General features: G+C 34.3%; 5 protein-coding genes across 6 annotated transcripts; 3 read left to right on the top strand and 2 right to left on the bottom strand.

The window, feature by feature from the left end:
- Positions 1-873: 873 nt before the first annotated feature.
- On the bottom strand, positions 874-4,646 carry Prp6 (pre-mRNA processing factor 6). The gene is made up of 9 exons (XM_071795923.1): positions 4,450-4,646; positions 4,280-4,339; positions 4,063-4,189; positions 3,446-3,996; positions 2,559-3,339; positions 2,241-2,456; positions 1,795-2,136; positions 1,364-1,707; positions 874-1,243 (listed from the first exon to the last, which is right to left on the bottom strand). Exons 1-9 carry the CDS (start codon positions 4,542-4,544, stop codon positions 964-966), a joined length of 2,796 nt encoding a protein of 931 aa, XP_071652024.1. The 5' UTR covers positions 4,545-4,646; the 3' UTR covers positions 874-963.
- Positions 4,647-5,021: 375 nt separating this feature from the next.
- LOC139823414 (uncharacterized) lies at positions 5,022-6,212 on the top strand. The gene is made up of 3 exons (XM_071795933.1): positions 5,022-5,153; positions 5,292-5,817; positions 5,951-6,212. Exons 2-3 carry the CDS (start codon positions 5,385-5,387, stop codon positions 6,172-6,174), a joined length of 657 nt encoding a protein of 218 aa, XP_071652034.1. The 5' UTR covers positions 5,022-5,153; positions 5,292-5,384; the 3' UTR covers positions 6,175-6,212.
- Positions 6,213-6,272: 60 nt separating this feature from the next.
- Positions 6,273-7,543, top strand: LOC139823413 (ciliary microtubule associated protein 1A-like). The gene is made up of 4 exons (XM_071795932.1): positions 6,273-6,484; positions 6,574-6,786; positions 6,871-7,075; positions 7,208-7,543. The coding sequence occupies exons 1-4, from the start codon at positions 6,439-6,441 to the stop codon at positions 7,464-7,466; spliced, it is 723 nt and encodes a 240-aa protein (XP_071652033.1). The 5' UTR covers positions 6,273-6,438; the 3' UTR covers positions 7,467-7,543.
- Positions 7,544-15,734: 8,191 nt separating this feature from the next.
- Positions 15,735-17,769, top strand: Slv (sugar transporter SWEET1). Its single transcript, XM_071794542.1, has 4 exons — positions 15,735-15,939; positions 16,364-16,441; positions 16,527-16,809; positions 16,976-17,769. Exons 1-4 carry the CDS (start codon positions 15,872-15,874, stop codon positions 17,189-17,191), a joined length of 645 nt encoding a protein of 214 aa, XP_071650643.1. The 5' UTR covers positions 15,735-15,871; the 3' UTR covers positions 17,192-17,769.
- A 541-nt stretch (positions 17,770-18,310) lies between these two features.
- On the bottom strand, positions 18,311-23,597 carry LOC139822633 (uncharacterized). 2 transcript variants are annotated; one of them, XM_071794528.1, is made up of 9 exons: positions 22,499-23,039; positions 22,139-22,255; positions 21,087-21,290; positions 20,746-21,007; positions 20,480-20,602; positions 19,953-20,114; positions 19,647-19,829; positions 19,343-19,542; positions 18,311-19,250 (listed from the first exon to the last, which is right to left on the bottom strand). In XM_071794528.1, exons 3-9 carry the CDS (start codon positions 21,275-21,277, stop codon positions 19,085-19,087), a joined length of 1,287 nt encoding a protein of 428 aa, XP_071650629.1. In that variant the 5' UTR covers positions 21,278-21,290; positions 22,139-22,255; positions 22,499-23,039; the 3' UTR covers positions 18,311-19,084. The 2 variants fall into 2 exon arrangements, with proteins under 2 accessions (XP_071650629.1, XP_071650628.1); XM_071794527.1 differs by lacking the exons at positions 22,139-22,255; positions 22,499-23,039 and adding an exon at positions 23,303-23,597.
- Positions 23,598-23,861: the final 264 nt, after the last annotated feature.

Consider the following 23,861-nt stretch of genomic DNA (forward strand, 5'->3'; position numbering starts at 1 on the left):
ATCTTTTTTTTTTTTTTTTTTCCCCACAACTTTGATACCCTGTATTTTGAAAATAAAACAGTTTAAGGCATATGTAGGATCTTTTCTTTCTAAAATAAGTCATGAAATATCTCTCCTTCAAATTTTTTTAGGAAACACTCAAACACCAAAGAGTAAAGCGAAACAGGAGGGAATAATACATATATCGGTAGTGACCCAGTAAGCTTCTAAAAAATATTATTTCGTAATATAATTTTTTATAATCCCAGGTAGCAAAGTGACGTCAAATGACGTCAATAAGACGTCTTTAGACGTCATCTTTGCTACTTGGGATGTTGTTAAAACATTTTTAAAAACATTACACGACATATTTTTTAAATTTAAATATTATTACTCTAACAGTGTCAGTGAAGTCAGTGAAACAGTTCAAAATTGCTTATAAATTAAACTTAGAAATAACGTTGGTAAAGGGCTCCGCACGAGAATTTCTCCGTACTATCCGTAAACGTAAACTTGCTTTTTTTAATTCATTTGCAAGAAAAACACATGCGTAAACATTCATACATTCTGCTCTTACAGAAAAGTTGTAAGTCAGTTTTGGCTGTCACATGGCTTTTAACTTTAACCAGTCAACTTGCAACGTTTCTGTAAGAATAGAATTTGCGCGTACGTTTCTCTTGTGAGTAAATTCAAGAATCGGGCCCCAGTCTGCCCCAGTCAATGCTGGTCAACGCATAAAAAAAAATCTGTAACCGTGAGAGAATTAAGTGTCGTAGCGTCATCTTGGGATCTGAAGCTCATGGATACGGATTTCTTCGTGTGTTCTAAAGTTTACGTTTACGGAAGTTGTTATGCGAAGGCTCTTATACCTATCTACGAAAAGTGACACGATAATTACTAGGTCAATTGGAGTTTTCCAGTTTTATTTACAAACTTATATATTAATTTATGATACATGCATTCTAATTTATTGTAATTTTTATCTTATATAGGAATAGGTAATTCTTTTGCAACTAATACCAAGATCTGATCTACACTGAGACACCAATTTGCTATATTTTTGGAAACTTTGCACCAATGTTCACCGTGATGAGGTTCTGCAGCGATACATCTTTTCTTTACATCTTCTTGTTGCTCTTCCGTACCATTCAGTAATTCAAATTTGTAAAAATATGCCCATGCATCTCCTAAATCAGGATCTATTTTTACCGTCCTGTTGAACCAATCTCTACACTTTGAAATCTTATGTTCGCACCAAAATAATCTGAAAAATGTGTACAATATTCGCATTATTTCACAAAGAGAGAGAAAGAGAGGGAGAACTAAACTATTTAAAATATAAAAATACTCAACTATTCTAAGTAAACTTTGAACGAAAACTTACTTCGATACCGCCAGAAGAACGTGTGGATCATGTTCGCATTTTTTAGTGGCATCAATACTTTTAGTTTTTCGTTGAGGTCGCGGTTCCATAAAAATTGCCTCTGCATAAAGTAGACCGGATGTAGGACATTCTTGTAGTGCCTTAGCCATTAGTGTATTGGCCATGTCGCGCGCGCCACCGTTTCTTAATTCATTCCGTATAGCTTCCAGCCATAATTCTGCATTTTTAGGATTCTTAAGTCTCGCTTTCTCCAAAACTGAACGCGCTTTAGTTACTTGGTTTTTCTTGTGCTCCAATCGCGCCAGCAGACACCACAAAGGTATCGAATTTGGACATTTTTTGATCTGATCACAATAAAACGTATGAAAGTAAATATAACATTTCTTTGTATAACATTTCTTGCATTATTAAATTAGAGAAAAGTCACTTACCGCTTGATTATACGTTTCTATCGCTTTGTCTAAATGACCCTGCTGTTCCTCAATTTGACCTTTCATTAACCATAATTTAGGAAAGTCGTCAAAGGCTTCTAGAGCTTCCTTTAATAGATGCAACGCTGCGTCAAGATTATTAAGGGCCCATTCCAATTTCGCGCTTTTCATCATTACTCTGGGCGTCGGTGCGGATGCTCTGGCTTTTGCCAATAAACGTCGCGCTCTCTCATATTCTGAGTTTTCAGATTCAAGCTTCACTGCCGCCAGCCAAATCTCTTCGGAATTTGGATTAGCTTGAAACGCGAGAGATAAGATACCTCTCGCTGCTGGTACATCGCCCTGAAGAAAAAATGAAATTGGAGATAAGAAACGATGATTAAAAGAATTAAATAAAATGGAATTAATGATAATTGTGCACATGATTACATGATGAATCTACTTACTGCCAGCCATTTTGATTTAGCACCCATCAGCCAAAGCACTTCGCTCTTGGGACAATGAGCAACTGCTCTTTGTAATAAAGTTTCCAAGGATTCTCGCGTGCCGTATGTCTTTTCGAAATAAGCGGCGCGCAACCAAATTGATTTTTTACTGGGAAATGCCGTTAACGCATACGCATAGACAGCTCTGGCGCACTCCAAGGCTCCTTGTTGGGCGCACTGCAACCAATAAATATTATATCTCAGCATGGGTATTAATTTTCGTGCATTTATATCGTGCGTTTGTATTACATAGAAAATTACAAAGAGAAAATTACTTACAGTCTCCGCATCCTCCATCCAAGTGTGTTTCCGGTCTTCCTCTTCTACGCCAAAACCAATAATGGCTTTAACGATAACTTGACAACAGTGTACCGCTCCTGCTTTTTCAGCTTCCATAGCTTCCTTGAACCAATGTTCTCTGTTGATCTCTACCCCATTCACGCTCAACGAGGATATAGCACGTTCGATGATCTTCTCCACCATGTGTTTGTTGCCATTTGCTTCCTCCAATTTGGCAGCGGTAGTCCAAATTTGTCTATCGGTTGGGATATTCTCTCTGGCTTTGTTCAAGACTTTTCTCGCGTTATCGTAAGTCTCCAATCTAGCAAGAGCGAGCCACAAGTCCACGCTCGTCGGACAGCACTCAACCGCACGACTGAGCAAGATGCGCGCGTCCTCGGGCTCTTCCAACTCAACGGCCGCTTTCCACAAACGCACCGAATTTGGGATATGTTCCAGCGCCTTTCGGTATACCCGGCGCTTCGCTTTCACTTCTATCTCCAAGTCCGCGGCCTTTATCCAAATTCTGACAGACGTTGGAATGTGACGTACCGATTGTGCTATCACTGCTTTCGCCGTGTCTGGCGGTTGCAGTCTCGCAGCTTCCAACCACAGATCCTCAGAAGTGTTGTTTACCTCGCATCCCTTCATTATTAAGTTTCTCGCTGCTTGAACCTTTCCAGTCACCTCTTCTAGACGCGCAGACGCGATCCATGCAGGAGGATGATTAGGGTTAGTCTCCCGTACGGATTTTAACAATAATCGAGCTTTCTTTATGTCGCTACAAAGATAAAGATATCGTGTGTTAAATATATAAATATAATCCATTTATAAGTTTAAGTTTTTTCAAGTTACATACGTATATAGTATATAATAATCATCCTTACTTTATGTCACCACCATAAGTAGGTATCATGCTCTGCAAGTCTGTAAGATATCCTTTTGGATCAACCACGGTTTGACCTTCCACAGAATCGGATACCTGATTCAGCTTGACGTTCATCAATGTGTTTCTGGCCTGTCCGATCTTTCTTAGATCAAGATCTCCCGTGGGAGTCAACATACCGGGTGTTGCCACACCTGGCATCATAGAGGCCAAACCGCTAGTTGGATCAATACTGGTGGACGTCTCGCCTCCTAAATTTCTCGCCAGTACAGAATCTGGTAACGGGGTGAATTTCTCTGCTCTTGGATTACGCTGTTTACGATTTCTGGCATCTCCCACCTCAGGAACGTTTTTCCATTCGTCCTCGGTTACGTTAACCAATTCTCTTTTCAGATCTGAGAATTGCTGTTGAATCTTGGGACGTTCCTGACGATAGCGCTCCAATTCCTCCCTGAGGCGCTTCTCTCTGTATTCCTTACGTTTTTCATCCATTCGTTTGTCAATAGCTTCATAAATCGCATCTGCTTCTTCGTCATCTTTATCATAAGGATCCTAGCAGGAAGATGAGAACGTTATTATTTATTATCCGTAATTATTATCGGAGACAGCTGTACTTACCTTACTGAAAAGAGAACCTCCATATCCTGAAAATTCATCATAATTTGAATCGTTCAAATCCTCTTCATCTTCCTCCTCCTCCTCCTTCTTTTTCGCACGTTTCGTAGGTGGAGCGTGTCTGTCATCTCTATATTCAGAAGAAAAATTATTACGTACGATAAAAATCTGTAAGTCTGGCATTTCCTTATTTGTACAAAAATTGTAGTTTAATACTTACGAAACGTCATTGGCATCTCGAGCAGGACCGATATCAGACCGTGTTGTAAATCCTGTTGCTCTGGTGAGTAGAAAAAGTGAGGTTAATTACACATAACACGATCGTTAACTCATTGTAGTTGATATTAGAGACAAATAATTGCAAATGCTATATATTGGGTCAAAACTTACCCTCTACCAACACCGGCAACATATCCCAAGGGTGCAGGTACACCTAAAAAATGCTTTTTATTTCGCGTATTCAGCGAAACCGAGGGAACCGCCATCTTGACGTTATTGATTCTCTATTTTTCTCTCTCTCTCTCTCTCTCTCTCTCTGTTTAATTCCGTTCCTTATTCCGTTCGATGGCACATTGGTCCGGTCCTTATTCCCTGTTCCCTTTGCCTATTGTAATGGCTCCTGCACCCCCTTAAGCGAGGAGCACACACTTCTGCACAACGCATAATGCGTAAGCATAAGAAAATTGATTGGTCCATACACATGTGCATAAGAAAATAGACCAATCAAATTTCTTATGCTTACGCATTAGCGTTATGCAGAAGTGTGTGCTCCCCGCTTTAAAGGCCATCGCACACAAAATTGCATAGGCTGCATAAGCATAGCATAAGACCGCTGGACCAATGAGCATCTTATGTAAATTAATATGGCGGCTTTATGCTGGATGTTCATTGGTTTAGCGGTCTTATGCTACGCTTGTGCTAAGCTATGCATTTTGTGTGCGATGGCCTTAACTTATTGCTATGTAAGCTATGTTGCACCAGTTCAGCCAGTGCAGCTAAAAGAAACAGACGGCATGTTTTTCAATGTGCACGTTGTGCATCCAGCTTTTAAACAATTGTAATTATATACATATCATCAAAGCTGCATTTTGGTGGTAATTATTATAATTTTCAACGTATCAGAGACTTGCGATGTAAAATTTTTCTTATTGCATTATAAGGAGCGCGATAAGAGCTTCAAGAATTCTATAGTCAGGTTATTAATGTATCTTATCTCAGACTTATATTTTCAGATAATAAAGTCCTACGTTTGTCGTTTGAGAGAATCAGATTCCTTATATTGTTTAAAAAGTTTAAAAAGTTGCAAAAATATTACAATAAGAACCATGAGTTGTCAGAAAGGAAACGCTAGTCGTTCGAGGCCTCAAAGATACCAAAATCACACGTCCTTTAAAAACAATCTACATGACAAATCTCAAAAAACAAAGCTAATTAACAGCATTGAAGTTAATAATGTATGCGAGCGTTGTAAAAGAATAATAGAGTGGAAAATCAAATATAAGAAATATAAAGCGCTTAAAGCTCCAATGAAGTGTACCAAGTGTGAGCAGAAAACTGTGAAACATTCTTATCATAATATCTGCTTGCTTTGCGCTAAGCAGCAAGGAGTTTGCCCGAAATGTGGACAGAAGAAGGAAATTGTAGAAGGGAAACCTAGTAAAGAAGAACAAATTAAACTAGATGCTGAGTTTAAAACAATTCTGAAAACGATGTCAGAACGAAAACGAAGAACATTCTTACGTTATATCAGTCAATCGAGTATGTAGTTTGTGTGTTGCGTATTGAATTATTTAACAGAATTTTATTTATGTATGTATTATATACGTAATAGGCATAAATGTATGTTTTCATGTAATGAGCAGCGCTTGGTCTGCTTTTTTTTTTTTTTTAGCAAAAAATAAGGAAAATAGTAAATCTTGTACCCCTGGATTTGACACCGATACAGATGGAATTGACAGCAAAGATGGAAATGAAGATGAAACAAGTTCGAAGAGAAGAGAAGATTTATTAATGAAACTAAAATCGTTAGCTGTAGAAGACGATGATGACATTGATAGTGATACTGATGATGAAAGAGATGTTGATGTTAACAGTGATGTTGAAGATTTGTCGTGATACAAAAATATTCTAAATAAAGAGTTTTTAAAATATAATCTTTTTATTTCGTTTTCATAATAATAAGTCACTATAAATATTTGAGCATGTTAAACATATATCGATTGTTGTGAACATATCAACTTGAAGTTTACACCTTCATATTTTATTAATAATTTCATAAAGATCATTATGTCATGAAAAGTTTTTATATTATCGTTTAAACTGGTTTTTATAGATTTTACATTTTATTATGCTTTTCACATACGTCAACTAACAATAAAAATGGAGGACAAAGAAAAACCAGGAATGTTAAGTTGTACCATAAAAGGTGAACTACTTAATAATTAGTTATTTTGATAACAATACAAACTACACGAATTGTCCCTTTTATATTAATATATAAATTTGTGAATGTAGGTCCTGGTCCAGTTTACAAATTGCCAACGTTAATTGGCTATAGTGGCCATGATCCATCTCGGCATAGAAGTCCAGCGTATAGTATACGAGCTCGAACTGGTATCAAGTCTTATGTGATAGGACCTGGTCCTCATTACGATGTCAGAAATTTAACAAAATCTGGGCCGGACAATCCACCTGCTTACACAATCAGAGGAAGGAAAGCATGGAGCTGTGAGTACAAGAAGGTTCCTTCTTAACTACAACTTGAGAGATGCAGGAAATTAATATTAATTCATTTAACTTAATATTTTGTAGTGCAAGACCATGCTCCAGGACCTGGAGCATACTCCCCCGAGTTGTGCCCACCGATGAATCATAGTCGTAGAGCACCAGCTTACAGTATCAAGTCACGAGGAATGACTAAGTATCTGGATGAAGGGCCTGGACCAAATTCGTACTATTTGCCAACGTGCATAGGGCCCAAGGTGCCTGATAAACCTGCTCAGGGTGCATTTTCCATGTAAGAAAACGTGGCTAGATCTGTTGCCATTCAATTGAATATGCATATGCGACAAAATCAAAATCATCTCTTTGTTGTCTATTATATCATATATTTATATTTATAATATAAATGTATTTCATATCTTTTCAGGATTGGTCATCGTAAGACACGCGAAGAAATTATGGGTCCAGGCCCGGCTGCATACATCAAAATAAACTATGATACGATAAAACGACGGAGTCCGGCGTATAGTCTAAAGGGAAGACACATTTTATTAGAAAGATATGACGGTCCGGCACCAATCTTTTATCCATTGTACGATACGCGAAAACGTTCTCCTATGTATTCATTTGGTATAAAGCATAGTGAATGTACCGGAATACCTATGACACAGCTGGACGAGGATTAATTTTATAATTAAAAATTGTTATCGTATTTTTGGTATTTGTGCAATAAATCTCGAATCTATTGTTGTCGGAGGTTTGGCATTACGTGTACATTACATTACATTATATTAAGGCCTTCGCACAATATAAGGAACAGATGTTAGCAATTAGGACCTAGGACTAAAGAATCAGAAATAAAGCTGGATGAGCTGGATGATGCACAATGAAAAACACAGGCAACAAAAACAAAGAATAACACGGGTACAGAGTTTTAACCTATCGGAAGCCGTGTATCAATGCTACATCAGCTTTTGGATTTCTTATTCCCTAATCGCTAATATCCTGTTCCTTTATATTTTTAAATTCCTCCTTCCTATTTGGCGTGTATGTGAAGCTAGCGTCTCATTTTGCGGAAAATTATTGAGAGTTCTGACTTCCTTTTCAATAGTTCTAGAGTTACTGCTAGTTTAAACAAATTGTTCTGGCCTTTAAAGCCAAAAACGCGTCAGTACAAACTGAGACGCTAGGTTCACGCAGCGTCTCACTTTGTCCTACACAAGTTCCACCACTGTATCTCATCAGATTTTGCGAGATCTATAGTTCTATAACAGTTCTATAAAGAGTTCTGCCATATAAAAGCAAAAAAATCAATTATAAAGTACTAAAAAAAATTACAATGTAACGAGTATACCGAGTTGAGACGCCAGTTGAAATCTCGGAGTTCCGATTTATGTAAAATATTTTTCGAGTAGTTCTGAGCATATTGAAGCATTTCTTAAAAAGTTCCGAGCGTTAGAATATTTGTGTTATATTTTAAAAAATTAATATTAACCGAAAAGTAATCATGACGGAAAACGATGAAACGCTATGCGAAATCTCGGAGTTCCGGTTTATATAAAATATTTTTCGAGTAGTTTTGAACATATATAGAAGCATTTTCTAAAGAGTTCCCGGCACTAGTAATGTTGTATAATTTTAAATAAATTAATGACGCTTGAAAGTCAGGAATTTATCGAGAATAGGGTGAGACGCTGGCCGTATTTCGACAGTTCTGCGTGTCCTATTACAATTTTCGTGTAGTTCTGAACGTGTTCTAACGTTTTCTAAAGAGTTCCCGGCGATAAGCATTATTTAATCATTTTTTAAATATATGCTCAGAACTACTCGAAAAATATTTTACATAAACCGGAACTCCGACATTTCAACTGGCGTCTCAACTCGGTATACTCGTTACATTGTAATTTTTTTTTAGTACCTTATAATTGATTTTTTTGCTTTTATATGACAGAACTCTTTATAGAACTGTTATAGAACTATAGATCTCGCAAAATCTGATGAGATACAGTGGTGGAACTTGTGTAGGACAAAGTGAGACGCTGCGTGAACCTAGCGTCTCAGTTTGTACTGACGCGTTTTTGGCTTTAAAGGCCAGAACAATTTGTTTAAACTAGCAGTAACTCTAGAACTATTGAAAAGGAAGTCAGAACTCTCAATAATTTTCCGCAAAATGAGACGCTAGCTTCACATACACCAGAAAAAATCACAATAATTTTTTGAAAGTGTGACCATTTCCGGAATTTTTTGTTTTCGAAAAATCCCCCTCGATACACGAGAATCACGATCCCAAAAAGTAATAAAAAATCCCAAAATTTTGTTTCAGACCAATCCTACGAGCTGAATCACGTCCACCGTTTGTGCTTGCGCGAAAAAAAAACGTCTTACGCCAATGCACGCAGCCGCTACATTTTTTTGTATTTTTTCTTCTTTATGTATGTTTTCTTTTCTGCAAAAGACACTCTTTACAATAAAAAAAGATTCAACTTAATCGGTCTAATAGTTTTCTAGCAATCCCTCATAATTATTGGACCACTTTTCAGAGCCGAGAAACGGATATGACCTCTTAAATCAAGCTAAAAATTACCAAATCGTAGCCCGAAAATTAAAAATGGATTTACTAACACTGCAATGTACTGAAGAATGATCTTAATCCAAGAACTCGCAAAAATATTTTTGATTACCGATTTTTACAAATTAAAATTTACAACGTTGTGCGTACAATTACTTTTACTATAATTTTTAATTTTTATTATATATTCTTGTTTATTTATATAAATTATAAATGGGGATTAAAAGAGTGGATGTCGAGTGACGTTCGTCCATTTGCATGTATGCGACGCTGTTTGCGCCGCCGCGTTTATTTCTGGACTTAGAATGTATATCAAGAGGGTGGCGATGGACGGCGGGAGGGTGCGAAGGGAAAGACGTGAGAGATAGGAGCCACCTTTTATTCCAACGTTTTCCTCTTCCTAAGCGTCTAAAGTCGGAATCAATTTCTTCGACGCCACCTGCGCTACCGTCGTTTGGAATTATTTCGTTGGGGTGACACGGGAGATTGAAAATGGTAACAGCAGGGGTGATTCGGGACCCCTCTTGGCTGATCCAGAAAAATTACACAGATCGGTGTAAAAGCGCAAGTTATATATCCGGAAATTTTGATATTCCTTTTGAGTGGTAGAGATATCTCAGAAACTTTTCAATACTTCTCAGCTTTTTAAAATTAATTACGTATTGTAGAAATTGGAAATACAGTCTCTGAATAAGATGTTCATGATAATATCAGGTCATGAAGAAAATGATTTAAATTAAACTGAACTTGTTATAAGGAAACTAGAAAATTATGTTATTATGTGAAAAGTAGATTTTTATTCCTAATATGTGGCTCTCTATTGCGCGCAGAACCTAACGCAATATAATCGAGTGACTTTAACATCTGACGATATCTTATCGGATAAACCATCAGCCTCTTTGTCGATTCATCCATTTACACGCAAGAAATGGCGATGATTAGCTATATTTTCGACTACCCGGTGTGCGGCGCGGTGCATAATAACGACGCGGCGTATACAGTCCGGTCCGGATGGTATAATACGTATATAAATCAGAGCGATATCAGAACGCCGGCTTGTTTCACGTGCCGCGCCAACCGAGATGCATTGCATCCACGGCGGAAGGCGTGATACGACCCGCGCTGCAACCGGCGCGGGACGAGGGGGAGGTAGGGGCGGGAGGGGGAGGGAGGGAAAAGGGTGTGTTTGTGTGTGTGTGTGTGTGTGTGTACGGGTGCGGCTGTTTATGGTCACCGAAGAGAGGAAACCGTGTGGCCTCCTCTCGGTATCCGACCAGAGTTGACCGGATCTTAATGAAGATGCACGTTCAATTACCGTTCATTCCGGAATTGTCCCAGCGTGCATGACGTGCTATCGGATGAAAATAGGAGTAATGGTCATCTCCCGACGCGCGTTCGACGAGAGAGTTCTAGAGAAGGAAAGTTGAATTTTAGCGATCCCGCGCGCAATCGCAACATCCGGGAACGGAAGAAAAAGGGGCGAGGAGCAAATGCAATTTCGATTCGAGATTCGCCGAGTAACTTCATCCGCTCCGATCCTCCGGCAATTTTGGAATCGATCTATCGACGGGGGCATACGGTTGTAATTTCGATACCTTTTTTTGTGTCATTTAAGGATCGCGAGAATAATTCCGAAGTTACGCGCGACTCTTGTAATTTAATTTTCGCAGATGAACTATCTGGTGTAATTAACGAAAACGAATTCGAGCTCGGGGCCGAGAGCCGCGGGCGAAATTTATCGCTGTTGTCACTCGACTGTTCTGTCTGTCTCTACCACCTCGCATTGTCAATGTTAATCGGACTTATTGTTTGTTTCATGGCAAATTGTATACCTATCGCGCGGCGCGCGCGGAAACCCGGCAACCCTATAACTCCGCGAGTTCGAGCTCGCCCTTTATCCCCCCTGCGAGAAAGAGCCGCATCGTCGTAATAATCCACCGCACTTCCCACCTACCGCCCCCTTCTCTCACGCACAATCGCCACCACTCGCGGCTGTTTTGTGCGTGCACCCGGTATATTACGTTCTCACCCTTAATACACTTACGCGTGCACAAAGAGTTCCTCGCTCTTTATGCCCCCTCCCACCTCCCCCTTGTGATTTTCACGGGGGGTAATATTCTCTGCTCTGAAAGCGACCCCTCTTTCGAGGACGACGGCGCGCGAAGGGAATCGGGGAGCGGGGAAAAGGGAGAGCTTTTCGATTCCCGACGTTCGATACAGATGGCCGCGAAACGAAATTTCGATTCGGTGTCGGGATCAAAGAGGATTTGTAGTGCGGACATCGCACACGGGCGGATATTAACGGAATGAAATGCCCGACGTGTTTATTCAACCTTCAAATGCATCATGCGCTCCGACCGACAACAAAATAATCAAGTTTATTAGACATAGAGAGAGAGAATGTTAAAAAAAAGATGAAATAATTTTATTTATTTGAGTTATCGGAAAAAAAATCTACTTGAATAAAATCGCGTTTACAAAATTAAATTACGTTTAAATAATACGAAGGGGAATAAGTAAATAATTCCATTAGTTATAGTTACTTTTAATAAAAAGTTATATTCTTTAGGATATAAGATGCACTTTTTTTGCAGGCAAAACGTAAAAAAATTGCATTAGAGAAAGAAAGAAAGAGAAGGAATGTCTAAAGAATCTTTAAGAACGGGTAGGAATTATCATTGGCTTTTGAACATTATTATCTATTCTACTTGAAGCGATTATTTACGCGGTTTATATTTCAGCGGCTTCCGGAAAAGCGGCGAAAGATTATATTCCACCGTGATAAACGATCACGGCCATATAACTTCATGTTAGTGTTTTACGAGGAAGACGCTCGCTCGCGCGTTTTATCATACCGCCAGTCGCGATCATATATGTATTTATTAATGCGAAATTATGCCGAGCGATATACACACTGAGAAAAAAAATTGTTAATCCCAAGAAATATTTAGTCCGATACGTTCAATTAAACATTTTAGTTAGTTAACTAAATATTAGTTGTTTCAACAATTTATTTCGTTTCTTTAATCAAGAATTCATTAATTCAACTATTGTTTAGTTAACTAACTAAAATATTTAGTTGAACGTATCGAACTAAATATTTCTTGGGATTGACAAATTTTTTTTCTCAGTGCATTATCCGCAAAAAAATCACGATTTGGAGGAAAAAGAGTTCGTAACGAACGCGAGGTTGAAGGATAGAAAATAAACGATAGATATGGAATAAATAAAATAGACAAAAATTTATTTTTGCATCTCCTCTCCCTCGAGCTCAGCGCCCACATTCCTCAGGTTTGATGGTGTGTGTGAAGCTAGCGTCTCATTTTGCGGAAACTCACAAATTATTGAGAGTTCTGACTTCCTTTTCAATAGTTCTAGAGTTCCTGCTAGTTTAAACAAATAGTTCTGGCTTTTAAAGCCAAAAAACGCGTCAGTACAAACTGAGACGCTAGGTTCACGCAGCGTCTCACTTTGTCCTACACAAGTTCCACTACTGTATCTCATCAGATTTTGCGAGATCTATAGTTCTATAACAATTCTATAAAGAGTTCTGCCATATAAAAGCAAAAAAATTAATTATAAAGTACTAAAAAAAATTACAATGTAACGAGTATACCGAGTTGAGACGCCAGTTGAAATCTCGGAGTTCCGATTTATGTAAAATATTTTTCGAGTAGTTCTGAGCATATTGAAGCATTTCTTAAAAAGTTCCGAGCGTTAGAATATTTGTGTTATATTTTAAAAAATTAATATTAACCGAAAAGTAATCATGACGGAAAACGATGAAACGCTAAGCGAAATCTCGGAGTTCCGGTTTATATAAAATATTTTTCGAGTAGTTCTGAACATATAGAAGCATTTTCCAAAGAGTTCCGGGCATTGGCATTGTTGTATAATTTGTAAATAAATTAATAACACTCGAAAGTCAAGAATTCATCGAAAATAGGTGAGACGCTGGCCGTATTTCGACAGTTCTGCGAGTTTTATTATAATTTTCGTACAGTTCTGAACGTGTTCTAACGTTTTCTAAAGAGTTCTGGCGATAAACATTATTTAATCATTTTTTAAATAATTTTTATCGCCCGAGAAAGACGCATTTACGGGTATATGAGTGAGACGCTGTAGGAAATCTCGGAGTTCTGGCTTATATAAAATATTTTTCGTATAGTTCTGAACATATAAAAGCAATTTCTAAAGAGTTCCGGGCGTTGGCAATGTTGTAAAATTTTTAAATAAATTAATAACGCTCAAAAGTCAGGAATTTATCGAAAATAGGTGAGACGTTGGCCGTATTTCGACAGTTCTGCGAGTTTTATTATAATTTTTGTACAGTTCTGAACGTGTTCTAACGTTTTCTAAAGAGTTCTGGCGATAAACATTATTTAATCATTTTTTAAATAATTTTATCGCCCGAGAAAGACGCATTTACGGGTATATGAGTGAGACGCTGTAGGAAATCTCGGAGTTCTGGCTTATATAAATATTTTTCGTATAGTTCTGAACATATAAAAGCAATTTCTAAAGAGTTCCGGGCGTTGGCAATGTTGTAAAATTTTTAAATAAATTAATAACGCTCAAAAGTCAGGAATTTATCGAAAATAGGTGAGACGTTGGCCGTATTTCGACAGTTCTGCGAGTTTTATTATAATTTTTGTACAGTTCTGAACGTGTTCTAACGTTTTCTAAAGAGTTCTGGCGATAAACATTATTTAATCATTCTATATGTTCAGAACTATACGAAAAATATTTTATATAAGCCAGAATTCCGAGATTTCCTACAGCGTCTCACCCATATACACGTAAATGCGTCTTTCTCGGGCGATAAAAATTATTTAAAAAATGATTAAATAATGTTTATCGCCAGAACTCTTTAGAAAACGTTAGAACACGTTCAGAACTGTACGAAAATAATAATAAAATTCGCAGAACTGTCGAAATACGGCCAGCGTCTCACCTATTTTCGATGAATTCCTGACTTTCGAGCGTTATTAATTTATTTAAAAATTTTACAACATTGCCAACTCCTGGAACTCTTTAGAAATTGCTTTTATATGTTCAGAACTATACGAAAAATATTTTACATAAGCCAGAACTCCGAGATTTCTTACAGCGTCTCACCCATATACACGTAAATGCGTCTTTCTCGGGCGATAATAATTATTTAAAAAATGATTAAATAATGTTTATCGACAGAACTCTTTAGAAAACGTTAGAACACGTTCAGAACTGTACGAAAATTATAATAAAACTCGCAGAACTGTCGAAATACGGCCAGCGTCTCACCTATTTTCGATAAATTCCTGACTTTCGAGCGTTATTAATTTAATTAAAAATTTTACAACATTGCCAACGCCCGGAACTCTTTAGAAATTGCTTTTATATGTTCAGAACTATTCGAAAAATATTTTATATAAGCCAGAACTCCGAGATTTCCTACAGCGTCTCACTCATATACACGTAAATGCGTCTTTCTCGAGCGATAAAAATTATTTAAAAAATGATTAAATAATGTTTATCGCCAGAACTCTTTAGAAAACGTTAGAACACGTTCAGAACTGTACGAAAATTATAATAAAACTCGCAGAACTGTCGAAATACGGCCAGCGTCTCACCTATTTTCGATGAATTCTTGACTTTCGAGTGTTATTAATTTATTTACAAATTATACAACAATGCCAATGCCCGGAACTCTTTGGAAAATGCTTCTATATGTTCAGAACTACTCGAAAAATATTTTATATAAACCGGAACTCCGAGATTTCGCTTAGCGTTTCATCGTTTTCCGTCATGATTACTTTTCGGTTAATATTAATTTTTTAAAATATAACACAAATATTCTAACGCTCGGAACTTTTTAAGAAATGCTTCAATATGCTCAGAACTACTCGAAAAATATTTTACATAAATCGGAACTCCGAGATTTCAACTGGCGTCTCAACTCGGTATACTCGTTACATTGTAATTTTTTTTAGTACTTTATAATTAATTTTTTTGCTTTTATATGGCAGAACTCTTTATAGAACTGTTATAGAACTATAGATCTCGCAAAATCTGATGAGATACAGTAGTGGAACTTGTGACCTAGCGTCTCAGTTTGTACTGACGCGTTTTTTGGCTTTAAAAGCCAGAACTATTTGTTTAAACTAGCAGGAACTCTAGAACTATTGAAAAGGAAGTCAGAACTCTCAATAATTTGTGAGTTTCCGCAAAATGAGACGCTAGCTTCACACACACCTATTTGGCCTTATATTTTTGATTGCGCGGATTGCGCCGCGACGAATACAAATACAGGCACACAAAAAGTACAACAAAAAGGAAACGGTGGCGCGATCTTGCATCACTGGAGAGAACGTTCGCGTCAAAAATTATCAACGGATGTTACACCGTAGTGTAATACGTATGTATATGGCCTTAAAAAAAAAGAAGCAGAAGGGACGTTTCTGATTTCTAGTGTGATTAGATAAACTGAATACATTGTCAAATGATAATTAATGTGGAAGAAATGCATGTTCTAAATCATTGATGGAGATTAAGGATGTACTTGCATTATCGGCATCAATTTGTACAGTTTTACAGTTTCTAGCTGGCGTGTGAGTATAATACGATAACAAATAACCTTGATAATTTACTAAGCATTTGATTTTTTATTTATTTAAAAAATTTATTACCGTGATTTGTATATATATATATATGCCTTCCTTATATAAAAATTTATTTAATTTAACGTTACATATCAATCTAGACGATTAATTTCTTTTCGTATGACCCATTCATTTACGTATTTTTTTATTCGAATGTAATTTATCGTATATATTATTTTACTTATTTTTTACTCAGCATAACACTGACATAATTGCACATTTTGTTAAAGATTTAATAAAATGTTAAATTAATACTTTTATCGGATCTTATGAAACTACATTATATTTTACCATGTAGTAATAGTACTAATAGTTAAATTCTATTGGATTTGTCTATCAAACAAAGTCAATAAATTTTCTTGTACTTACTTAGATTGGTATGCAAGAAATATATTAGAAATGGTACAACTGGGGATAGCTCGGGATTGGCCTTTGTGACGTGTTTCATGTCGTACGTATCGTAATATAATTAAGCAATATTTGCCAATATTAGTAAATAACGACTTTAATTTAGAATTCTATTGTTATCATTACAGTTGTAGTCTGTGGCTAAGATATGGAATACTTATTGGAGATTCATTCATTATATCTGTAAATATATTTGGAACAATATTACAAATATGTTATGTATTAATTCATATTTTATACAATGTAAAAAGATCAACTACTATTAAGCAGTTTACAGTAGCGATTTGTTTGGTTTTGCTTGTATATCTGTACAGTATTTATCAAAGAGACAAAGTTTTAGCTGAGAGATATGTAGGATTTCTTAGTTGCAGTTTGACTATATTATTCTTTGCATCGCCATTGATATCACTTGTAAGTATGAAATAACACATCTTGTTATATGTATTCACAAAATCTTATTGAATAGTTCAATTAATGAAACTTTTGATTAGATAATTGGTCTTTTCTTTTTTATATTATACTAATTTTTATTATATATATACTGCATCGGTAATCGATAGTTGTAAATTTGTTATAGGCACATGTGATAAGAATGAAAAGCACAGAAAGTTTACCATTTCCAGTCATAATGGCCTCCATGATAGTATCCTGCCAGTGGTTCGCATATGGATGTCTGCTCAGTGACCAATTTATACAAATACCAAATTTTATGGGTTGTATTTTGTCAGCTTTTCAACTTTCTTTGTTCTTGATTTACCCAAACAAACGAGCAGATCAAGCTTATTTCATATGAGAAGATTTATCATATATTTTGCTCTATGGATTAATCAGATCGATTAATACTGTATATAATGAAGTATTACATATTATAAATCAATAATTTTTCATAAAGTAGTATATTTTTATTTTATCCTGTGCTATATATATATATATATATATATATATATATATATATAAGTTTGTATTAATTTATTAATTTTTCATGTTACACATAAGTAGCTCTTAATAATATACATATATTAATTGTTTGATTTTTTCTACATCAATTTTATTCAAGTGCGAAGAGATAAATTCTTAATTTTGGATCATTAAGTCTTAATACCATTTCCAAACGAAGGATTCCGCACATTTTATAGGTGGTTCCGATTAAATTGGCTGAAATTGAAAAATGTGGTTTAGGTGGTGCTGATCAAAAGTTTCCACGGGTCAAAGTCCAAAAATTATAACTATAGAAAATACGAAGGTTTAAAGTGAGTGTCGTTGGAGTTTTGGAAATGCTTGTTTTTGAATACATAATGTATAGTGTTAAATTAATATATCAATGTTTAAAATATATAATACTTAAATAAATATATTACAATTCTTTGTAAATGCATTCTGATTTACTTGGAATAATGTGTGCTTTAAAAATAATGCACTATCACGTTCCTTCGCTTTTTCAAACATTGCACCCGTTGGTAGAAGCCATCAGGTATTCAATAATAGTGATGGATAATTCTTTCTTATATTCGGAAGTTAAACGCATGCCATTATTCATGTCGCAATGCTCCATTTTGCCTTCAGATATTTTAAAAGACTCGCTCACAAACTTTTGTACATATGTATATCATGATACGCAAAAATTCCGTGATTGATGTATTTACGTGATTCTCGACTCTTAAAAAATAAATTGATTTAAATTTCCTTAATTTCCTCAATTTTAGCCGTGTCATAAAGCCATTATTTTATATTTTACATTAGCAATTTATACCTGTAAAACTGTAAAGATTAAAATATTCTTTTTTCAAGATTACATTTTATAAGCATGCAGTCAATGTGTTAGAATATTATAATGTCAAATTTTAAATACCAGTTAAACATATATATTTGTTTTCTTATGTTTTTGCACCTTATTCACAAAAAATCTAATATATTTAATATACATACACTCTATGATTCTTTATTTATATGATATAATAATTTTTAAAAACTTGAAATAATATAATACAGCACATATATGTATTTGCAAGCATGAGACACACTCACATAACGTCCATTACATAGGTATATTAAATATATCGCTTTATGTACGCTTATTAATCATGCATAAATCAAGATAATAATATTCAGTAATGATATCTATATAATATTCACTTATCTATTTATTCATTTGTTATTAAAATAATAATTCCATAATAATACAAAAAGCCATCTTACATGACTGTCAAAATATAGTATAGACAGTACACAGATAATGAAAGAGAAAAAGAAAAGAATAAAAAATAATAGTAATAATACTGAAAATAAATAAAAAGTAAAGCCACAATAACACAATAATAGATATAATAATTGCAATGAGTGTTATATCGTAATTAATAAAATATCAAGATTAGAATCAATTTCTAGAAAGTACTTATATGGATAATATTTATGATATTTCATAATATAATTATATTGCGGCTCGTAAAAAAAAAACAAATTTTACCTATCTCTGTCTTACTTTCTCAAATAAATTATATTTAATCAAAATTATTTATTTATAGAAAATAATTTGAACATTAGACAGATCTTAATCTCGAAGTATAACATGTATTCAAATATAAAAGTATTAATACTTTTCGAAAAGTATTTATAATTTCTAAATTACGAAAAGTATTAATAAAATATAAATATTCATTAATTCCTAATTTGCTAGATATGACCTTAACTATGTCTCATCAAATGACGAGACTACTTTAACATTGTTTTTTTGTGATTTAAAGGATTCGATACCATCTCTTGTCACAGAAGTACCAGTAACATCCAAGTATTCCAATCTTGATGCATTTAAAGCCAAATGGATAAGACTCGAATTTGTTACACGTGGATAATTTCTGAAAAAGAACCATTTAAAGTATATTCTATTTATTTTTCTTGAGTTTTTAAACTTTTCGGTATTTCCTGTCAAGTAAATCAATTGACTTACCTAACGACTAATGTTTTAAGATTTGGATTATTAGATATCCGTCTATCTTCTCGTAATATTATCATTCCTTGTGGAGCAAGGAAGCTATTTACAACTTCCCTATCGCAAGTATCGCTTCCAAGTGCACAGATTGCTCTATCTGATATCAAACATCGTTGAAATCCATAATTCTCAAAAGAAAATGCATCCTCGACTAAAAACTAAATTAAAAAAATTCTTTTTGTTATCAGGCATTTTATACTAAAAAAAAAAACATGTACTTATCGTTGTATTCAATACTTATAAATATACTTTCTTCAAATACCTGTGCTAGATTGCCGTCTTCAAAAATGGGTAATCGCAAAGCCTGTTGTTGTATAACCGCTTCGGGCGATTCTTCATTTCTCCATGTAGAAGGACATTCCAAATAGAGATGCGTTAGAGTTTTAGTACTACTAAAACAACCAACTTCACTATCTCCAAGTGCTGTATCCCGTAAGTCTAAAACCTAATATAAAACATAAAAATATCTCTTTTCAGTGGAAATAAAATGTCTTTCCAGTAAGATTAAGCATAAGAATAATTGCTATAGTATGAATTAAAATATACATAAATAAGAAAAATATTATACCTCTAATGTCTTGAATCCAAATCTAGTTGCTAAACTAGCATAAGCAACACACTCGCCCAGACGGTGACACGAGTTCAATCTGAGTTCCTTAAGTTTTGGTATTTTGCTGATAACTAGTAAGGAATGCGGCGTAAACCATTCACAATTACTTAAGATCAAACACTAAAAATAATATTAAATGTTTAATACTATACAACTGCTGTAGATTATAACCTACAGCATAGAGAGAGAAACGATGAATAAATATCATATATATATATATATATATATATATACATGCATACATGTGTATTTATTTCATCATGTCTCGAAATAATTTTTTGTCCATATAGACAAATTTTTATTTCAAAAACTAAATATGTACATAAAAATCAGAAACAAAATAATTTAATTATTGAAAAATAAATCGAGTGTCAAATATATATTGCAAGTAAATGTATTTCATAGTATCAAAAATACAGAAATAATGTACTATTTTGGACGTTAAAAGATCTATATATGTATCTACATATAAAATATCAACTTACTGTCAAATTAGGCATGTGAAGATCCATTTTAAAAAAATAAGACTTATTATTCTGTAAGTAATTCATTTTGCAGCCTTTTAATGAAAGCTTTTCGATAGTACATGGAAAATCTGTTATATGAATCTGTAAAAGTCACATTGTAGTAGATTAAATATATATTCTTTTATGATAGAAGGAAAGAGAAAGACAAAAAGAAAATAAACACCTTCTTTATATCAATAAACATTTTAAACACAAGAATATGATATGACATTTCTATAATATACCTTATCTCCATTGATGTAATATTCTTCAATGATCAATTCTTTAAGTTGGTCGCATAGCGTTTTCATATTGTTAAAAAATTTTTGTGTAAGAGATGAACCTTCGCGACAAATCAGATTGCCACGTATTGCTAGACTCATTGTTATTGGCTGTAAAAACTTCATGTACTGATTCAAATCATCTAGAAGTATAGGGTTTGTTCGAAAATCTACTCTTCTCCACAGAGTTCTGTCTTGCGCTAACTGCGCAAATCTTTGACAACATCTGTGATTCAAAGAAACCAATTATAAACAATCATAAAAGATATAATATAGAAGATATGATAGAGATAAATGCAACTCACAAACTGATCGCCATGAGATCTTGCGGATGTAAATATTTCAATATATTAAGTAAAACATCATCCGAGAATTCAAGAATGTTTAGAGATGATGTTGTTCCATTAAAATTTGCAAATTCTTCAAGTTTTATACGTTTTGTATCTTTGCTACTAGATGGTTCAGGAGAAAGAGACTTACTGCGCTTTATTTTCATCTTCTTCCTTTACCTGTAAAATATAAAAAATAAACGTTTTTAGAAAAATTACCGACATGTATATTGTATAAGAGAACGTACAAATAATTCATGATTCTACAATTTAGAGAAGAGACAATCTTTTTTTGCTATACAAGTAACTATAAATATCACGAAGAGTAAGTAAAAAATTTTAATGCGTGTACATAAAGCATAATTTAACTATGTTTTCAACAATATTTAACTATATTTTATTCTGTTTTTTTTTCTATAATTAATATATTTCAATTTTTTTGGTAAAAAAAGCTGTTCTTGCACATTTGCTTTAACAATGATATAACTCGTAAATTGTCATTTTTAGTTGTTTGCAAAAGAATAAGAACTTAATACCGAAAGAAAAGCTAATACGTAGCTACTTTTATTCTTTTACAATCAGTTATTATACCATAGGCCATAGGCCTGTTTGTTTTAGCTGAACTTGTTGCACGGTTCATCTTTCCTCTTCTCCTTTTCTCGTGCTGGAGAGAAAAGGAGAAAAGATGAACTATGAAGTTCAGTTAAAACAAACAGATCTTATATCACTTTTAAAATTAATATTACAAAATTTTAATGATTCAAAACATTCAAATTCATTTTCTGGAAAACTTGGATAAACGATATATGATAAATAATATTCGCTTAGAAAGAGCCTTTGTTAAACAGTAATTATAAACTTTGCTGCATATTTTCATACAGAGTTAAATAAAATTGATCAGATTAATTTTTTGTATTAATAAAAGGAATACCAAGACACAATAAAAATTTAATTTATTAAACTTGAACTGCTGAATAATCATTTAAATCATTTTTCTTAGAAATAGTAAAAAAATCTTAACCAATCACATGTATATAGATGGTAACTGCTTTCCTATTCCGTAACTCTAAGGACAGTATCGTTATCGGTTACATTGTCGGTGCTGAGCTTTTTTACCATATACAGACGGTCGATTGTGTACTTATCTTGAAAGAAGGTAAAAATGACAAAAGTGAATAGATTTACTAGATTTCGACAAATAAAATCACAGATACTCTAGCGAATTGCCTTATTTTTGTAATTTTTAATGATCGTTTAGTTCTACATATAAGAAAAAAATTACTTTTACACTTACTTATTTTCTTTTTTCTCAAATTTTTTTTGCATAAACATTTTATGTATATTTAATATAAAAAAACACAAATAAGCAATGTTAATTTCATCTTTACCAATATTCAATGTCAAGTAGTCCTTTCTAGGTTTTTTTATTATAAACTAATATAGAACAGCAACGTGCGATTGATTGTAATCTGCTGGTTAAATCTTTTTCACTAAATCTGAAACTTTGTTATGAGACACAATTGTAAGAAAATTACTAAGGCCAAATAGTTGAGTAAAAGTTCTATCTATAATATTCAAGACATAAAATATTATGAAATAAATCAAAATTAGTTTGCGAAATGAATATAAGCAAATGTACATAATATATATAATAAAAGCAGCAATATATTTATAGGTTAAACTTGGCAGCCACGCTGGTGACGCTGGTGCCTACCTAAACCATGAGCTGACAAAGTGATATTACCTAATCTCCCATAGATACAAAAAATAAATATTTACTTTATAGAAAAAAGACATTTCCATATTTTTGATATATCAAGACATCCTTCTATTTAAATGACAATTTTTTTTTAGTTTGTAAACAAAGGAGGTATTAAAAATTACTTAAAACATGGAGATTCAATCACTCTGAATAACACTGACTAAACTTTTGGCTGCGATTATACGAAGTTCTGAAAGTATGAAGGACAAAGCTACTTTTTAAAAAACTCACAATCTTCATAAATAAATAAATAAATAAATAAATATATATATATATATATATATATATATCCTTTCTCTTCTTTTAATTTCTAATTTCTATATAAGAATGATAGGAAAGCTCACACATCAATATGGACAGAATTCAATATAATACATATAAATAAATCGTTACGTATCACGCATAAATCTTGTTTTTCCGTCGCACTTACCCCACGAACGTTTTAACACAAATGCGTAACTTGACGCTTAGCACAGCGTCACTTTCGAAGCCAAATCTTATTCGTGTAATGTAAGTAAATATGAGGAAGCAGATAATAACCACACAAGAACGGTTATGCTGACATTTCGTGATCAATGAATGAGTATGCCATTGCCATTGTTGTGTTTGTCAAGGATGAACAGAAGGGACGAGCGAGACGTCAGAAACTCCAAACAGTCCGAACTCCAAATTGATTTTGGAGACCTCATGTGGTGGAAGCCCGAAGCCCGAAGCTCTGGAACTCTGGACGGACCTCTGGATAAAGGACCACTGGGCTGCGTTCCAAAATCTGTAGAGCTCTACAGATACCACAGCGCATGCGCATGTGGCTTTGCACACAAAATTGCATAGGCTGCATAAGCATAGTATAAGACCGCTGGACCAATGAGCATCTTATGTAAATCAATATGGCGACTTTATGCTGGATGCTCATTGGTTTAGCGGTCTTATGCTACGCTTATGCTAAGCTATGCATTTTGTGTGCGATGGCTTTAAAGGTCAATCCAGAC

Source organism: Temnothorax longispinosus, chromosome 12, assembly GCF_030848805.1.
Source record: "Temnothorax longispinosus isolate EJ_2023e chromosome 12, Tlon_JGU_v1, whole genome shotgun sequence".
Taxonomy (NCBI): Eukaryota; Metazoa; Arthropoda; class Insecta; order Hymenoptera; family Formicidae; genus Temnothorax; species Temnothorax longispinosus.